Here is a 17,736-nt window from a genome sequence, read left to right on the forward strand (position 1 = left end):
AAAAGGTGATTATTTATCTGCATTTTCACGTTTGCCTGAAACATCAAACATTACTTTGTTGTTCCTCTTACCACAGCCTTTTAAATATTGTGGCACTAAAATAATCAAAACATATTTGGATCTGTGCTGGTATATTCTATGTCACGAGTTAGGGAGGACTCAGGCGCAGACGGGATTAGATCCAATAAAGCGGTTTATTTACAGGTCACCAAAGTGCAAGCTATATACAAGTGAAGAGGGAAACCACAGGGTCAGGGTCCAAAAAGCCAATTGGGGAAGGGGAAATCCTCTCACGCTCTCCCACACGCTGTCACACTTGTACTCCACACAGGAAAGGCAGTTGGTCCGGGGAAACTGTTCACAAAAAGGATTAATCACTAACGCGAAACTCTCAAACTGGAAATTAGCTCGTAAGACGAGAAGTAATGCTGACTTGTCTCACTTAATCATCCAGCGAAGACCCGTTCTGCTTCCCAGCCTTAAATATCAGAGAATTCTCAGCTGAGTAATTGAGAACAGCTGTGCAGACAAGGCAGGGACTTGCTGAAGGCTCCTCCCAGGCAGAGTGTCGACAGAGGGAGAGAGAGACAGGCACAAAACAAAAACAAACCAGTGAAGCCCTGTGGGGCCAGCCGGGCAGACACAGACACGGGCAGACATTCTAAAAATTCTCTTTAAAAACTAATATTTTCCACAAACTCCAACAAAGGTCCATCGTTATCCAGGGTACGTCTCTTTCCACCCTATTCACTTATCCTTCAACGTGTCATCAGGTCCCTCTATGACCATTTCCATGAATAACAAGTGAAAGTCATTCTTTTCCTGCACTTAATCATTTTAAGCTAAATGCAGAAAATCTTTCTGTCTCATGAAATTGATTATTTTGGATTTCCACCTGCTTGTTGCCCTTTTGTTTCTGCCTGTTTGAGTTTCATAATTTCATCAAATACACCCAGCCATCCCTGTCTCTGTTTCTGGTTATCGAAGGGTATCTTCACCTCTCATCATCAGTTCATCTTCAACATCAGGCTCACCTTCAACTACTTTTGGGCCATTCTACAATAACAAGATATTTTTTTGTCTCATCCATATTTTTTTTAAACTACAATTCAGCTCTCAGGAAGCACTCAAAGCTGCATTTTCACATGTCCCTACTTCTTGAAAAAATAAGCTATCAATCCACTTTTTGTTTTGATTTCATTAATATGAGCTTCTAGTAATTGTGAAATAGCTTTTGTCTTTAAACATCAACATATTTTAGAGAACAGTAAGCATGCACTGCAAGTTATTCCCCACAAGATATGTACATCCCTGTTATTCAAACCTATTAGTCTGGAAAATTAAAACAAAAGTGAGTGAAAAACAGAAATGAGTGAGCGAGTCACATACTAACATGATGGGTTAACCATCATGTTAACCATAGCACGTGACTTACTTGCTAACACTGAGATATTTTTCAGACTAGACTGAGTGTGTCATTCTAACTAATGTAACCCTGTTATCCATATTTCCAAAATAAAACAAATTAACTTCAAAGTACTTTTCCTTTATCAATAGAAGTACATTTATTTTTGATTTTCACAGAAAATTATTTAACACATCTAACATCTGTTTCTGAATAAACACTAATACTGATGTGCTACCTTGTTACTTTTACTTACAGTCCTGTTGTCATACATATAAAACATTACAGACATATGAAATATTATTTAAATCACATTTCTTGTGTAAATCCACTCTTGCTAGGAGCTAACTTCCTGTCTTGCTTCCATTAGAGCTGCCAAAAATGACTGAAACACCATATGGAGGGAAAAAGTACATTAAACACATGAGCTTTTTTTTAAAACCCTTTTTTAACCAAAAATAAAAAAACCCAAACAAACCAACAAAAACAAACCACTGAAATAAACAGAAATAAAACATTTGGATTCATTTAATGAGCTCAGACTTGTTCGAGATGCAGCTGAACTGGTTCAAAACTGAGCTTTGGTGAAACACAACATATTGATATCCACTGTGAAGCTTTAATAAGAAATATGCACAAAAATCTGGAATAATCGTTATAATGAACTTCAACTGATTGAACTGATGAATCTGAATATGTGATAGAGACAGAAATATACAGAGTGTTAATCTAACAGGAGGACACTCCTTAGGCTGAAGTACACAGACTTACTGAGGAACCAGAAAATAAAAGTCTAAATCCAGGATAAAGAGGTTCAGTGAATGTGGTGTTGAAGGTGTGGAGGTGGATCAGAGTGTCATCAGAGGAGACTCTGTAGAAGGACAGAGTGCCAGCAGGACAGTCCACATACACTGCTACTCTATTAGAGATGGAGGAGGAGGAGATGGATGACGAGAAAGTGAGTTTTCTGTTATTGTGCCAGACATAACGAGGACCATCATCAAAGCAGCTCAGACTCCAGGATTGTTCATTCCTCCCAAACAAACAGTCATTAATGTTTCCTCTTCTTGTGATTCCTCTGTAACTCACTGATATATGAGCTTCTCCACTCCACTCAATCTCCCAGTAAGAGCAACCAGTCAGACCATCTCTACACAGCAGCTGAGGCCAGCGATCAAATCTGTCAGGATGATCAGGATATGGCTGGTCCTCTTCCACATGTGTCACCTTCTTGTTGTTATCAGAGAGTTTAAGTTCTCTGTGTACTGTGTTTGCGTCGATTGTGAGTTGACAGGAATCTGATGGAGAGAACAAACACAATCCAGCTGCAGTTATTGATCCATCATCTGTTCATTGATTGACACTTTGATGATGACTCCTGACATCAGAGATGTGAATGAGTGATGTGACAGTTTGAAGATGGTTGAATGTGAGCTGCTTTGTTTTCATGAATCACATTAAAAACACACTTACACTTCCTCAGACCTGGTCTCAACCATCGGACTCCAGCAGGCTCCACCCTGAAAGGAGGAGGGGGGGTCAGCCCAGCACAGTCTCTTTCAGCATGCACACATGGACATTACATCGCTCTCATACACATACTGGTAGACACTGATAAAGGAACAGTCAAACATTTTGACTCATTCAAAATGGGACAATATGCTTCAGTTTTAATGTTCCTGTATAAGACACTTTTTCATTGTTTATGTTGACCCCTGACTGCTTTGTTCTCTATCACGTTTGTGGTACATTTATATTTTTTCATTTGTCATTTTTACCTGCATGCGTTATGAATTTATTTAGTGATGCTGATATTGCTGATATATATATGTCAGCAATATATATATATAAATCTGTTTCAAGAATCCTGATCAGCTTCCTCAGGTAACCCCCTATGTTCATCCCTGGTGATATGCCCTATACTACACTATGTGGTGTTTGACTTGTTGTCATGATCCTGGAGCTTTGATCAAGAGTTTTTAGAGGTTTTTGTTTTAAGACAATTATTATTTTTTATTTAATGTTTTTTTGGCTTAATTATTGTTTTAGTTGATTCATGTATCTTGATTCGATTTATATTGTGGTTAGAGCTTATTTAGTATAAGTGCTTATGTTATTTTATGTTATTTTTATTATATGCAAGCTTTTCCTAGTATTTGACTTCCTGTTTTATTTTGAAAGTTGTTTTCTTTGACTAGCACTCCCCTCCTCCTTGCAAAGAGGAAACATGGGTCTGGAAATTCATCACTGTGGCAGACCTTAGCTGGCAATTCTCTCGACCTCTCTGCTTTTTTTCTTCTGCTACTCTTTGGATGACCTCTGAAGAGGTCCTTCTTCCCTACTTTGACTACAGCAGGGTTTCTCCTCCAGTGCTGGTTCCACAGTCAGTCTCTGGAAAAGTCCCCCAGCACTGATCCACCTCATGAACTGCCATTGTCTTCTCTCTAGCCTCAGGCTGCCTAGGCTATTTTCTTCTGAAATGTCACCTACAGTCCTTCACTATTTGTGGTTTTCTTTTGGTAATTTTCAGTGTAAGTTTTTTTTTTTTTTTTTTTTTTTTTAAAATAACTTCTCTTTATTAGCTACAATTGTTACTGGTTATTTTCAAAAATGACTTAACAACACTTTTTCTGACCTGACAATTGTACAATTTGGAGTCTTAAGCATCTTCACACCAGAGTCCTCCAGGTTGTTGTTACTCAGATCCAGCTCTTTCAGAGTACAGGATTGGGAGCTGAGAACTGAGGACAGAGTTTCACAGCTTCTCTTTGAGAGGTTACAGCTACTCAGTCTGAGAAGACAATAATGGACAGAAAAATAACATGTTAAAATATCTGGTCTGAACTCTTGACGTCCAATATTTTCTATATAAAATATCTATACATGGTGAATTATTGTTGGTCTTTTCTAAATAAAAACACAAAAAACCCCTATTTATTTTCACTGCAAAAAGGTACTATGTGAATCTAAACTGTGAAAAAACAATTCTATATGGAATAGCTTTAGTTCATAAGTTCACAAGTTCAGGCAAATAGATCATACATCAAACTACAAAGAACATAATCCAACCTGAGTGTTTCCATTTTACAGTCTGGACTTTCCAGTCCAGTCAATAGTAGCTTCACTCCAGAGTCTTTCAGATCATTGTCACTTAGGTCTAGCTCTCTCAGACTTGAAGACTGGGAAGTCAGGACTGATGAGAGAACTTCACAGCTTTTCTCTGAGAGGTTACAGACATTTAGTCTGAAAAAAAAAAGAACAAGTACAGAAGTAATACTGGTAACAATTTGGGGTCACGATTAGATTTAGCAATATTTAATCTCATTTCAGGACTGGTTGGAATTTTAATGTTAATATTTTAAACAGTTTCAGAGTAATATTTAATATAAATTAATGCATGTGGAAGAACGTCTCCTCATTAGCCATGACTCCATGGGCTTATTTTATTTTAAAAAAATATAACTTTATCTGACCTGAGAGTTTCCAGTGTACCGAGTGAACTCTCCAGTGCAGCAGATAGAAGCTTTATTCCAACATCAGTCAGGTTATTGTTACTCAGGTCCAACACTCTCAGACTAGAGGGCTGGGAATTGAGCATGGAGGACAGAGCTTCACAACTTCTTTCTGACAGACTACAGTCACTTAGTCTAGAATGACAAATAACCAAGTGGAAAGAGATTAATGTTTTTCTTGGAAGATATCAGTGTATGATAAATGATATATACAACTTTCAGTATACATACAGAACTTTGTTGGAAGCCTTGACCACTGGCAGCAGCCTCAGAAGAGCTTCTTCTGAAGCAGAGTATTTCTTCAGGTCAAACACATCCAGATCTTTTTCTGATGACAGTAAGATAAAGACCAGAGCTGACCATTGAGCAGGAGACAGTTTATCTGTAGAGAGACTTCCTGAACTCAGAGACTGTTGGATCTCCTCCACTAGAGAATGATCATTCAGTTCATTCAGACAGTGGAACAGGCTAATGCTTTTCTCTGCAGACAGATTCTCACTGAGCTTCGTCTTGATGTACTGAACTGTTTCCTGATTTGTCTGTGAGCAGCTTCCTGTCTGTGTCAGCAGACCACGTAGGAGACTCTGATTTGTCTGTAGAGAAAAACCCAGGAGGAAACGGAGAAACAAGTCCAGGTGTCCGTTTGAACTCTGCAAGGCCTTATCCACAGCACTCTGGTGGAGAAACTGTAGTTTAGGTTTATTAAATAATTTAGACCACTTGGAGATTGTATTTTGGTCATCCAGCAGATTAACTCCAGAGTTAATAAATGTCAGGTGGACATGAAGAGCAGCGAGAAACTCCTGAACACTTAAATGGACAAAGCAGAACACATTGTCCTGGTACAGTCCTCTCTCCTCTTTAAAGATCTGTGTAAACACTCCTGAATACACTGAGGCGGCTCTGATATCAATACCACATTCTGTCAGGTCTGATTCATAGAAGATCAGGTTTCCTTTCTGCAGCTGCTCAAAAGAAAGTCTTCCCAGAGACTCAACCATCTTCCTGCTCTTTTTATTCCAGTGTGGATCTGTTTCAGTTCCTCCATCATACTTGACCTTCTTCACTTTGGCCTGAACCACCAAGAAGTGGATGTACATCTCAGTCAGGGTCTTGGGCAGCTCTCCTCCCTCTATGGTTTTCAGGACATCCTCCAGAACTGTAGCAGTGATCCAGCAGAAGACTGGGATGTGACACATGATGTGGAGGCTTCGTGATGTCTTTATATGAGAGATGATCCTGCTGGCCTGCTCCTCATCTCTGAATCTCTTTCTAAAGTATTCCTCCTTCTGTGGGTCAGTGAACCCCCTCACCTCTGTTACCATGTCAACATACCTAGGAAGAATCTGATTGGCTGCTGCAGGTCGCGTGGTTATCCAGAGGCGAGAGGAGGGAAGCAGGTTCCCTCTGATCAGATTCGTCAGTAACACATCCACAGAGGTGGACTCTGTAGGGTCAGTTAGGTTTTTAGTTTTGTGGAAGTCCAGAGGAAGTCGACACTCATCCAGACCATCAAAGATGAACATAACCTGGAAGTCTTCAAAGTTGCAGATTCCTGCTTCTTTGGTTTCAGTAAAGAAGTGATGAACGAGTTCCACCAAGCTCATCTTTTCCTCTTTCAACACATTCAGCTCTCTGAAACTGAATGGAAAAATGAACTGGATGTTCTGGTTGGCTTTGTCTTCAGCCCAATCCAGAATAAACTTCTGTGTTAAGACTGTTTTCCCAATGCCAGCCACTCCCTTTGTCAACACTGTTCTGATTGGTTCATCTCTTCCAGATGAGGCATTAAAGATGTCTTCTTGTCTGATTGTTGTTTCTGGTCTGTCTGGTTTCCTGGATGCTGTTTCAATCTGCCTGACTTCATGTTCATCATTGACCTCTGCAGTCCCTCCCTCTGTGATGTGGAGCTCTGTGTAGATCTGATTTAGAAGGGTTGGGTTTCCTGCTTTAGCGATCCCCTCAAATACACACTGGAACTTCTTCTTCAGTTGAGATTTAAGATTATGTTGACAAACTGGAGCAAACATGTCTGAAAAGACAGTAAATAAGTTACATAAATCAATATTATTTAATTTGAAATGTTAGATAAAACGTCTTATAACTTTTTATCTTTTAGGAGGCAGAGCCTTGGGCTTTCAGACCCCTCTTCTGTGGAATAAACTCCCAGTTTGGATTTGGGAGACAGACACTACTGAATTCTCTACTTTTAAGATTAGGTTTATAAAGCATATAGTTAGGGCTGGATCAGGTGACCCTGAATCCTCCCTTAATTATGCTGCGATAAACCCCCTGGTGTTTTTTCTTCACTCACCTTCTTTCATTCGCTATGTTGTTATACCTCCCTTTGCATTTAATCATTAGTTATTATTAATGCCTGGCCCCATTGCACAGCTTGTCTTTTGTGCCGTCTTCTTCCCCTCACCCCTAAGCAGTCGTGGAAAATGGCTTTCCCTCTCTGAGTCTAGTTCTACCAAAGGTTTCTTCCTGTTAGAACTGATCTTTTTCCTTCCCTTGTTACCAAGTGCTTGCTCATTGAGGGGTTTCTGACTGTTGGTGGTTTCTCTGTATTATTGTAGGGTTTTTACCTTACTATATAAAGTGCCTTCAGGTGACTTTAGTTGTGATTTGGTGCTGTGTAAATAAAACTGAACTGAATTTAGTTCAATCAAAATCACATTTTATCTCTCAAAATGGTGAAATTGTGGATATTTGTTGGTCAGTTTCATTCATTTCATTCCCCTTAAAAAATACATGTTTGAGTACACACTGTCCCATACACTGAGATAATAAATAATTTAATTATCCTGCAGTTTAGAGAAATCGTCTTACTGCTTTGAAGATGCTCAGCCAGCTCATCCTGCTTCATTCTCTTCAAGAAGTGCAGCGTGATCTTTACAAATGCCTCTGTGACGCTCTTCCTCTGCTCTTCATCATCACCCTCCAACATGTCCACAATGTCCCTCTGACCCTCTAAACATTCAAGGTCATGTGCACCAAGAACCCCTAGGATCTTATTCAGCTCGTTCTTCACAAATGTCAAAATGTTGTCTTCTAGCAACTGTAACAAAAACAGAGGTGGGAAGTATGTGTTTTGTTATATATATTATAATATATATATTATATATTTCTTCTCAGATTTGAAGACAAATATCTGAACTTTCAACTCCTTACAGGCTCTTTGCTTTAGATTTAAGACATTTGAGGGAAGCTATGTTATATCCTATCATATTCGCTTGTATTGTTTTATTATGACATCAGTATGACATGAAGTCCAGTTTGGTTGGTTAAAAAAAATCCCTTGAGACCTACTTTACTTTTATATTTATTTAAGTACATTTTACATTTTGTTGATTTCACTCCTAAGAAACTGAATCAGTACTTCAACTGTTGGAGTCATATTGTTAAATGTTGTCATTGTGTTACTTAAATTTGTAAGTCTTAGTTCAAGCAGCATGATGAAAGACATTCCTTTGTCTCTGACCACCTCTCCAGCCAGTTTGTTGGTGGAGGAGGCTGAAGTGTTTTATTAGTGACATCTATGTGAGGGTTCTGTTTGTTGCTTAGTAAACTTCCTGCTTTTATGATCCTTTTGTGGGCAGGAGGTCACACAAACGCACCCCCACACACAAACATACACACACACACACACATTCTCGCACACGCATACACGTGCATACACGTGCACACACATACACACATAGTGCCTTATCTTTTGTAACCATTGGGGGGTTTTACAATGGGAGGTGCTTGTGTGTACTGTAACTGTTTTCAATAAAAGGCGTCAAGCGGAGGCCTAAGGTGGGGTCAGTCTGCGGTTGGATTCAGAGCGCTTTTCTAAGACACCGACAGGGGCCTCTCTTGCTAGCAAGTAAAATCGATCGATTACTGATTGTCTTGTTTCTTTCGTTAACGAGAATAAGTTTCTAAACCAGCGGGGCCTGTGGAAGCGCAGACCCAACATCAACTTTCACCAAACACTATTTTAGTACCTGTACTTCTACCTAAGCAATTGTGATTGAACAGAATACTATATGAATGACTCAGTTGGACTGAATTCATGGAGCCAAACATCATGTCCATGTTGGACACTAAGACAATTCACTGGTCTACAACGTGTACCATGCAGATGATTTTGAATAGAACAAATGTAAAAGGAGTTGTTGTACATGTACAGACCACAAATATGGATTTCAGCTGTATTTTATGCTGCTGGGCAGACTGACCACGGGGAACCTCCAGGAACTCCTGGCCCGCACTGTGGAGAAATCATGAACAATCTGTTTACATAATCTCTCCATATTTTTAACTTTTTCAAAAATATTTTTTAGCACACTTTTTTGTGAAGTCAGAAATTAATCAAGCACAACACGGAACTTTTTGCTTTTTTGCTAAACAGTAAATTTCAAAATTCATGGTTGACAAGAACAATTATATTTTAGTATGAAAAATATTTTGATTAAAGAACTTTATAGAACCATAAAAACATCATTAATTTAGGGCAGCTGTGGCAAAAACACTTACATTGGGTGGTGGTCCACTAAATTTGTTAGTCACTGTGCATCATTTGGTTCTGTGCCTCCAGGAAACTTATTTTAGGCAATAGAGGGATTGTTTTTTTTTTCTACAAATGGTACATGGTTTTTGTTTTCGCTACTATAAGATCAATGTTGGGGAGAAACGGAATACATGTACCGGTGTTCTGGGAATCTATCCTACCTCACAAACCATCCTACCCGTTGTTTCTGTGCAAACGCTGTGCATGGGGATAACGCAAACCCTTAATTTACATCATTTTTTTAACCCATTGTGAATATTTCTTATGGTTATGGTTATGGTTAGGATTAGGGGTTGGATTAGTCAGAAGTCGTCGGCAAATTATAATACGGGTAGGACGATTTGCCAAAGTAGGACTGTTTCTCAGAACACCGGCGTTACATATTTAAAATACAAAATATGAGTAACTGTATTCCGTTACATTTACTGGTTAAAATGGTGATATTCAGAATACAGTTACTTTGTTGAAATAAATGGATTACACGTCTTTTCCTGTTTCATATGTTTGGCTGTTCCCTCTCTAAGTTTTTGGTAATTCCACGTCGGTGGAAACCCAAACAAAACACACATTAACAGGCTCTAATGCCTGTGTCTCAATCTCGCGGCCCATAATGAGGTGAAGAAATATTTTTTTGTAAAATTATTATTCAAAAATTATTTAATATGAAGGCAATAGGCAGAGTGTTACAGGCATAGCCCTAAAGAATGTGGCCTCATGGGCAGTGTAGTCCGTGCTGCAGCGAGAATGGACTGCCATACCCGTTATGTGTCTGTGAGCGTGAGGGAGGGACACAAAGGAGAATCGAAAAGTACGCGCTGTCACAGGCCAGAAATGGGAGATGGAGGCATGTACATATAATAATAAACACTGCAGCCAAAAAGAGTGCCTGCCTGTAATCTGCTGTGGAATACATTTTAAAAGTAACCTTCCCAGCACTGAATAAGATATAACAACCACCGGCTATCAATCCTGGCGATGGGTTTTGCCAGGGCCTCTGCCCTTGAGTGCTGCCCGATATACATTGCACCAGACCTCTATGACACCTCCTGTGGGTGGTGGGCCCACGAGTTTTCAGCTCAAAGTTTTCTTGGGAATCACCTTGTTGGTGCAAAAGTAATATTTATGTCTATCAAACTGTGTTATCTGTGGCATTTATTACAGATTCGACAAAAGAAATGGAAATAAATTACATGGTTTTTTTTGTTTTTTTTTTACTAAACTGTCTGTTATTTGTAGACAAAACACTGGTTCACCCTTAGGTGCCTTTTTATGCTTAAGTCATTTATAGGTCAGTTTTAACTAAATTAACAAACTAAAAGAAAAAAATTAGGTGAAAAATAATCCTGTACAAAGACTGGACTGAGAATAAGTGAAAAAACAGCCAATATCTGAAGAAAAACTTTGAAAGAGCCTCAAAAAGCCTGGAGAACCATCGTTCAGCACCACGCTTGTAAATAATTACAAGAGTCCGTAGAAACAACATATATTAAGAAATGAGGAGTGGCGTTCAAACCTTTGCACAGTGCTGTAAGCGTGAAAAATAGTGTGCTGGATGCATAAGTTACATTTAGACAGACAGATTACCTCTCTGCAGGAGAACGTTGTCCATTAAAATGAACCTCAAAATCCTTTGAGCTGTTGCTCATTAAAGATGCACAGGTTGGTTCAGGTCCACATTTGATTTTCTGATGGATTCTGAAAAAATATTAAAACTTCTTCATTAAAAATGTCACCGCACATAAATGGATGATAAAAATAAAACAATTTTGATAGTTATATTAATTACATTTTATCATGTGACTGTCTTTGTTTAAATTTTGTAATGATACCCTTGGACCGGTCGCTCTTTAAGGATGGACAGCTGGGTTCAGGTCCAGGTTGGTTCCTGTGAATAATGATGGAGCAGTGATGTGAATGCTGAGCTGTGACATGGAGAAGAGTCATGGACAGTTAGAGATGGTCATCTCACCTCTGAGCTTTGGTCTGGCTCTCATGTTCCCCACACAGAGTGGTTTTAGAGGGAGGGACTCCCTCCTCTCTGTCCTCACACTGATCCATGCTGCTGAATTCACATCGGCTCACACACACTTTCTACCTTCACCTGCAGAGGAAACACAAATCATTCATGTGCACATCAACTGAAATCCTTTCCATCATGTGTGCTGTCCAAGTATCAGCTGCTTCTTTTCTGCTTCATCTCAGTGTCAGCTGAATGCAGTCAGACAGCAGTGTGAGGCAGAGGAAGCTGCCATCAGTGGCTCTACTTCTACTATCAGTCCGCTAGATGGAGCCATGAAACACACACGATGCATTCACTGACACATTCGCAGATGTGATTTGTTTTCAGTCTATTAATATTCAATTAAAGTTGTTCAAACACGGCTCGAGTCACAGAAACCGATGGAGACACGGGGGAACATCATGTGACAGAGTTTAGTTTTCTTCTTCAAACGGCTTTAACAGGAGTTTTGACTGATTTTGGGATGTTAAGTACTGCATAGTCATCAGTTATTGCAATTTTTGGGTCAGATTACTATTATTTGCGTCATACTTTTTGAATTAAACATATATTTTGGAATAATTAATTTGTTTTTCTGCATTGTTTGTTTGTTGTATAAGGTACTTTTTTCATTTATGTTTTATTGGTTTTCTTTTTTATACAGGGAATACAACAGTACAATTTAATAACAGAACAACATTGGGAAAAACAAAAACAAACAACAAGATTATACAAAATCAGGCCTTCCATTTTGTATGTAGTTCAACCATTTTGACCAAGATTCTTTAAAAAAGTGCACCTGTGACTTCAGTCTAAAAGTTATTCTTTCCATAACAAATATAATGTATATCAAATCAGTCCACTCATTTGTAGTAGTATCTTTACTAAACCAACGATGGGTTTTTAGAAGCCACCAACAGCACATTGAGCAGATATTTATCAGATTTACACAAGTTAAGACTCTCTAAGTTTCCTAAGTACAGTACAGTGAAATGAAATTGTTTTTTTTTAAAGACTGTGTCCAGGACCTTATTTATTTCCTTCCAAAATGGTGCCACACGAGGACAATCCCAAAAAATATGGAAGTGATTTGCTACTGCGTGCCCACACAGCCACCAGAAGGTTGTCTGTTGAGAATCTTTGGATTTCTGTGCTGGGGTACAAAAGTAACGAGTTACATTCTTCCAGCAGAATTCCCTCTATGAGGGGGAGCTTGTTACTGACAACTGCTGCATACAAATTTTATCCCATTCCTCTCTTGATAAGGTTAGATTGCCCTCTGTTTCCCATCTTGTTTTTACATTTTCTCTATCATGACCCTTTAGATTGGTCAGTGATCAATATAATTTTGAGAGTTTTTGATAGGGTGCATCCTTATATGCATTCTCGAATATATGAATAATTTCTTCATTCCCCATCAGTAACTGGGGATGATTTAATTTTTTTATTCAGAAAATCCCTCAGTTGCAAATATCTAAAAAAAAATCTTGATTTTGCAACTCAAAATTATTCCTAAGGTCCTGGAAACTCATCACTTTTCCCTCTTTTAAGAAGGTACTGTATGTGGCGAGACGTTTATTAGCCCATGTTTTAAATGTCAAGTCAATCTTACTAGGCAAAAACTCTGAGTTGTATGTGACCCACCTAGGGGGTCCAGCCCCCTGTTTAAATTGATACTTTTAAAGTAATCCATTCCATGTCTTCATCAAGCTTATTATCCAAGGGTTACCTGGGTCTCCCAAACAACTTGACATTGAGAGGTCTCCTATCAGTGCCCTAACAGGAAAGTTACCGCCCAAGGAGTGCTCGATTTCCTTCCATCTTGAGCGATACCCAGGCTTACACCAGCCCACCACTGGCTTTATTTGGGTTGCCATATAATAGTCATGCAGGCAAGGAAGGCCTAGTTCTCTTTTATCTTTGGGAAGTTGAAGTGTTTTACACTTAACTCTTGGCTTTTTACCCGCCCATATAAATCTGGAGAAGATTTTATTCCTTTCTGGGTTTTCTATAGGAACACACTGGAACAAGTGTAACATCTTTGGGAGCGTATTCGTTTTTGTGCTATCCATTCTAGAAGAGATGTTTAGATAAGGAATTAATGTCCATTTACTAATATCTATGATAATATCTTTTATATAAAGTGGAGAGTAGTTAATTTCTTCCAAACTAATTAGATCCATTGATAAATTAATGCCCAAATATTTAATAGTTTTTTTGTCCAAACCTAATTCGTATTTGCTGTGCAAATTTTGTGGGGGACTATAACGACTATTGAGAACTTGTGTTTTTTGGACATTCAGTCTATATCCCAAGTAGGACCCATAATCCCTTAGAACTGACATAAGCTCCGTAAATGATTTGGTAGGGTTTAATAAGTAAACCAAAACATCATCTGCAAACAACGCCAATTTCTGCTCACTTCCAGCTATATTAATCCCTTTTATTGTGTCATTCTGCCTAATCCACTGAGCCAACGGCTCTATAAAAATAGCGAATAAAAGTGGACTCAATGGGCATCCCTATTTTGTTGACCTTTCAAGCTCGAAAGCATCTGAAAGTTCACCACTGATCTTCAATTTTGCGGTTGGTCTGGTATATAAAGCCCTCAATATTGTAATAATCGACCCACTAAACCCAAATTTAAGCATTACTCTGAATAGAAATTCCCATCTCACAGAGTCAAAAGCTTTTCCAGCATCTAGACTCAGTAATATTGCCGGTATTTTATTTAAATTAATGTGTCTAGTAATTAAGTTCTCCTAATAATATCGTGGGTTTGGCGCAACCTAACAAAACCAGTTTGATCCAAATGTATTATTTTTGGCATGATCCCTTTAAGTCTCCGTGCTATGATTGATGTAAATAATTTCTAATCTACATTTAATACACTTACTAGTCTATAATTGGATGACTCTAATTTGTCTTTACCATCTTTAGGTATAATAGAAATTATAACTTGTTTCCATGAGAGGGAAGCTTCTCCCTTTGTAAGGACCCAATTAAATGTTTTAAGTAACACCAGTGTCAGAGCGTCTCTCACTTTCTTATATCACTCTGCAGTAAAGCCATCTATACCTGGAGCCTTATTTGCCTTGAGTTTACCAATCACCAAGTGAAGTTCTTCCCTTGTAATTTGCTTCACTAAAGATTTATTTTCTTCTTCCGTAGGTTTTGGGAGGGAGGTCTAACATGTCAAACAAACTCTCCATTTTTCCATTATTATTCGTGAGTGGTTTGAATATAGTTTTTCGTAATATTTCTTAAAGTAGTGCCTAATTTCCTCTGTATACTGCATTTCCATTTTGGTTTCTGGGTCTCTTATCCTGTACACTGTTCTATCTGCTTGTTGCTTACTTAGTCTATATGCCAATTGTTTCATATATTTAGTTCCCCCCTCATAATATCTTTGTTTGGTCAACATTAGTTTTGTTTGGAAAAATAGAAATCAATTTGATTTCTATTTTTTGCAATTTTTAATTTTGTCTTAGTATCAATAATATTTTTGTGTGTAGCCTCTAAGTCTGATAGTTCCGACTGCAGCATCTGAAGTTTTGCAACTTTGGATTTTTTAATATTAGAGGTTATAGCAATAACTCTTCCTCTCATCACCGCTTTACAAGCATCCCACAATATCAGTGGGGATATCTTATCTCTATCACTGAACTCCAGGTACTCGGTAATGTCTTTTGTTAACTGTTCACATGTCTGTTTATTCAATATACTAGAATTTAATTTCCAGTTAGTAATTCTTCTCCTTTGAGAAAGTTTTAAAGCTAAATATAGAAAGTACTTAGAAAAAGATTAAAAAAAAAAAATCTAAACATGTACAGGATGTCAGGACCTTTAGACTAAGCAGGTCCAAACTTGTAGACCCACATAGTAGAAAGGTTATTCTCTTCTTTCTTCTCAGCTCAATGGTCATTTTTACCTGTAAATTTGATGCTTGATAGATTTTTTATTTTCATTTCTAAACTTTCAAGTGTAAGACAATTGGTAGTTGGTTGGTGTTGAAAACATCCCCTTTCCTTCTGTTTTTGTTAGAATGTTTTTCTGCAGTTCCAACAGGGACAGTATTTTCTTATCTGTTGGGAGAAGCTGATGAGCATTGTATTTATTTTCATGGGTTTGACTGCTTTGTGTCGGTGGCTTAAATTGCTAATTATTCTACTAAAGTTGCATATATAAGAGCACAGATTCAGTTGTAGACAGATACAGGTCAAGCGTGCACAGACATGCACTGTATTCGAAGTTCAGTCAGTTTTTAGTCATGTGATCTGGATCCTCAGTACAACTGTAAGATGTCTATATGACTTGTGAGACCAACTTAACACTTAAATCCTTCTCATATTTAATGTCTTCAGTGGCTTCTGCCAAGAATTTCCTGGTAATAAGTGCCCAAAACAATTTTGAAGTACAGATCTATTTAGGATGTATAATTAGCCCATCCGGGATTAATCAGTTGATGAGTTATTCTTAAGTAATGTTTCAGAGAGCAGGGAAGACATTTTCTTAGCATTTACACAACAGCCACAGTAATTTAATTATACTGTCCTTCCTTCTCTATCACAAAAAATCCTCATATTTAACATCCATTACTGTCAATATTAATTCAACATTAACACAATTTAGAACACAAAACTTGCTGATTGCAAACTCAATAAAACTGCAGCATAAGTTTGCTTTCTTGCATTATTTGTGCTTGGAGGAGCAAAGCAAAAGAACCAACAGACAGGCATGTAATGCACCTACAGCACTTTTCTAGTCTTAATGAACACTCAAAGCACTATTAGGTACAAGTCCCACTTTATCCAGACATTCTTGCAACACTTTATCTCTGTTACTTAAAGGACCAATTTTAGAATCGCCAGTTAACCTGACATGCATGCTGGAGAGGTTCAAACATGCAAACTAAACCCGGAAAGGTCCCAGACAGAATTTAAACCACAGACCTCGTTGCTGTGATCAGTGTAATCAGTCCACAAACACTGAGTGCTTTACCACAGAGCACCACCATGTCATCCTGTTTCAGATCTCATGTCTGTGTCAAGACACTCTCAAGGCACCGTGTGACTTTTGCATGAACTCTGCTCCTCATGTGCACCGCATGTGATCACTCCTACTCTGTTTTACTATTCCACTGTTTGAAGATTTCCCCATGATCTTTCAAAGATCAGCAGTGGTGCAAACATCAACAATATGAGTGAAAGTGTTAACATTGTCTCATAAAAGAACAAAATGCACACAGACATGGCATGTAGAGTTTAGAGACCCCCTAAACACACCATAGTGGTGACAGCATAAAATTTTAGAATATTTTCATTTTGTTTATTTTGAATCAGGTTTGGACAAAGACATTTTTCTGCTGCCAAAAACAGGTCGAATTATCACGACCAGTATGAAAGGGTTAAAGTGTCTTCCACTTTTGTTTCCCCCCCGTAAAAGCGTCATTGTTCTGACATGTTTTTTATTGTGCAACTGCTTTAACTTTTAGTTTTTTGGCTTTGTTTTGGACCAAAAACTATGAACTTCTAATGCCATCATAATAGCAAGATTTCAGAATATTGGAGCACATAAATAAGTAAGTCGTACTTTTGTAACTGGTTGAAGCAAAAATTGTCAAAGCACAAAAAGAGAAATATTCAAAAAAGGCATAAATACTTCAAGAGAACAGTGAAGAACAGGAATTGAGTAGATGTTAAGTTATAGAAGCAGACCAGACATTTCTAAATAGAGCACAAACTGCCTCGAACATTTTGATGGAAATGTGAATCATTCTCTTCAAACTCACACAAGATGTCAGACGAGCTGCTTAAAGGTCGCCTCCTTCTCGGGTCCAGCTGTGAGTCAGTCAGCGTGATGTGTGGAGTGGCAGATTTCTTTTGTTTCTGCTGGAATTAATCTGAACAAAGCTGGTGTTAACAAGAAAAACAACCATTACCATCACATGGAGCTTCACATGAAGAGGATCATCTGACAGCAAGTCCAGGAAAGTGAAGTGAAACTTTACAAAGAAAGAAAACACACAATGAGGAGCTTAGGGAGAAATTGTGAAAGAGGAAAATCAGGAACTGATCAGTTTGAAATGTTTGAGGTTTTACAGAAATCTGCATTTCTGTACTGTTATTGTTTGTACTGAACACCAGAGGTGTGGACTCGAGTCACATGACTTGGACTCGAGTCAGACTCGAGTCATTAATTTTATGACTTTAGACTTGACTTGAAAAAATGTTCTAAGACTTGTGACTTGACTTGGACTTTT

The 17,736-nt window shown here is 38.2% G+C and overlaps 1 protein-coding gene across 1 annotated transcript; it reads right to left on the bottom strand.

Annotated features, from left to right (window-relative positions):
• Positions 1 to 1,548: 1,548 nt before the first annotated feature.
• Positions 1,549 to 11,503, bottom strand: LOC116320512 (NLR family CARD domain-containing protein 3-like). Its single transcript, XM_039606488.1, has 11 exons — positions 11,445 to 11,503; positions 11,262 to 11,360; positions 11,060 to 11,170; positions 9,097 to 9,175; positions 7,750 to 7,978; positions 5,149 to 6,949; positions 4,879 to 5,052; positions 4,475 to 4,648; positions 4,041 to 4,196; positions 2,879 to 2,925; positions 1,549 to 2,703 (listed from the first exon to the last, which is right to left on the bottom strand). The coding sequence occupies exons 3-11, from the start codon at positions 11,119 to 11,121 to the stop codon at positions 2,153 to 2,155; spliced, it is 3,273 nt and encodes a 1,090-aa protein (XP_039462422.1). The 5' UTR covers positions 11,122 to 11,170; positions 11,262 to 11,360; positions 11,445 to 11,503; the 3' UTR covers positions 1,549 to 2,152.
• Positions 11,504 to 17,736: the final 6,233 nt, after the last annotated feature.

This window comes from Oreochromis aureus, linkage group 23 (assembly GCF_013358895.1).
Source record: "Oreochromis aureus strain Israel breed Guangdong linkage group 23, ZZ_aureus, whole genome shotgun sequence".
In the NCBI taxonomy this organism is placed as follows: domain Eukaryota; kingdom Metazoa; phylum Chordata; class Actinopteri; order Cichliformes; family Cichlidae; genus Oreochromis; species Oreochromis aureus.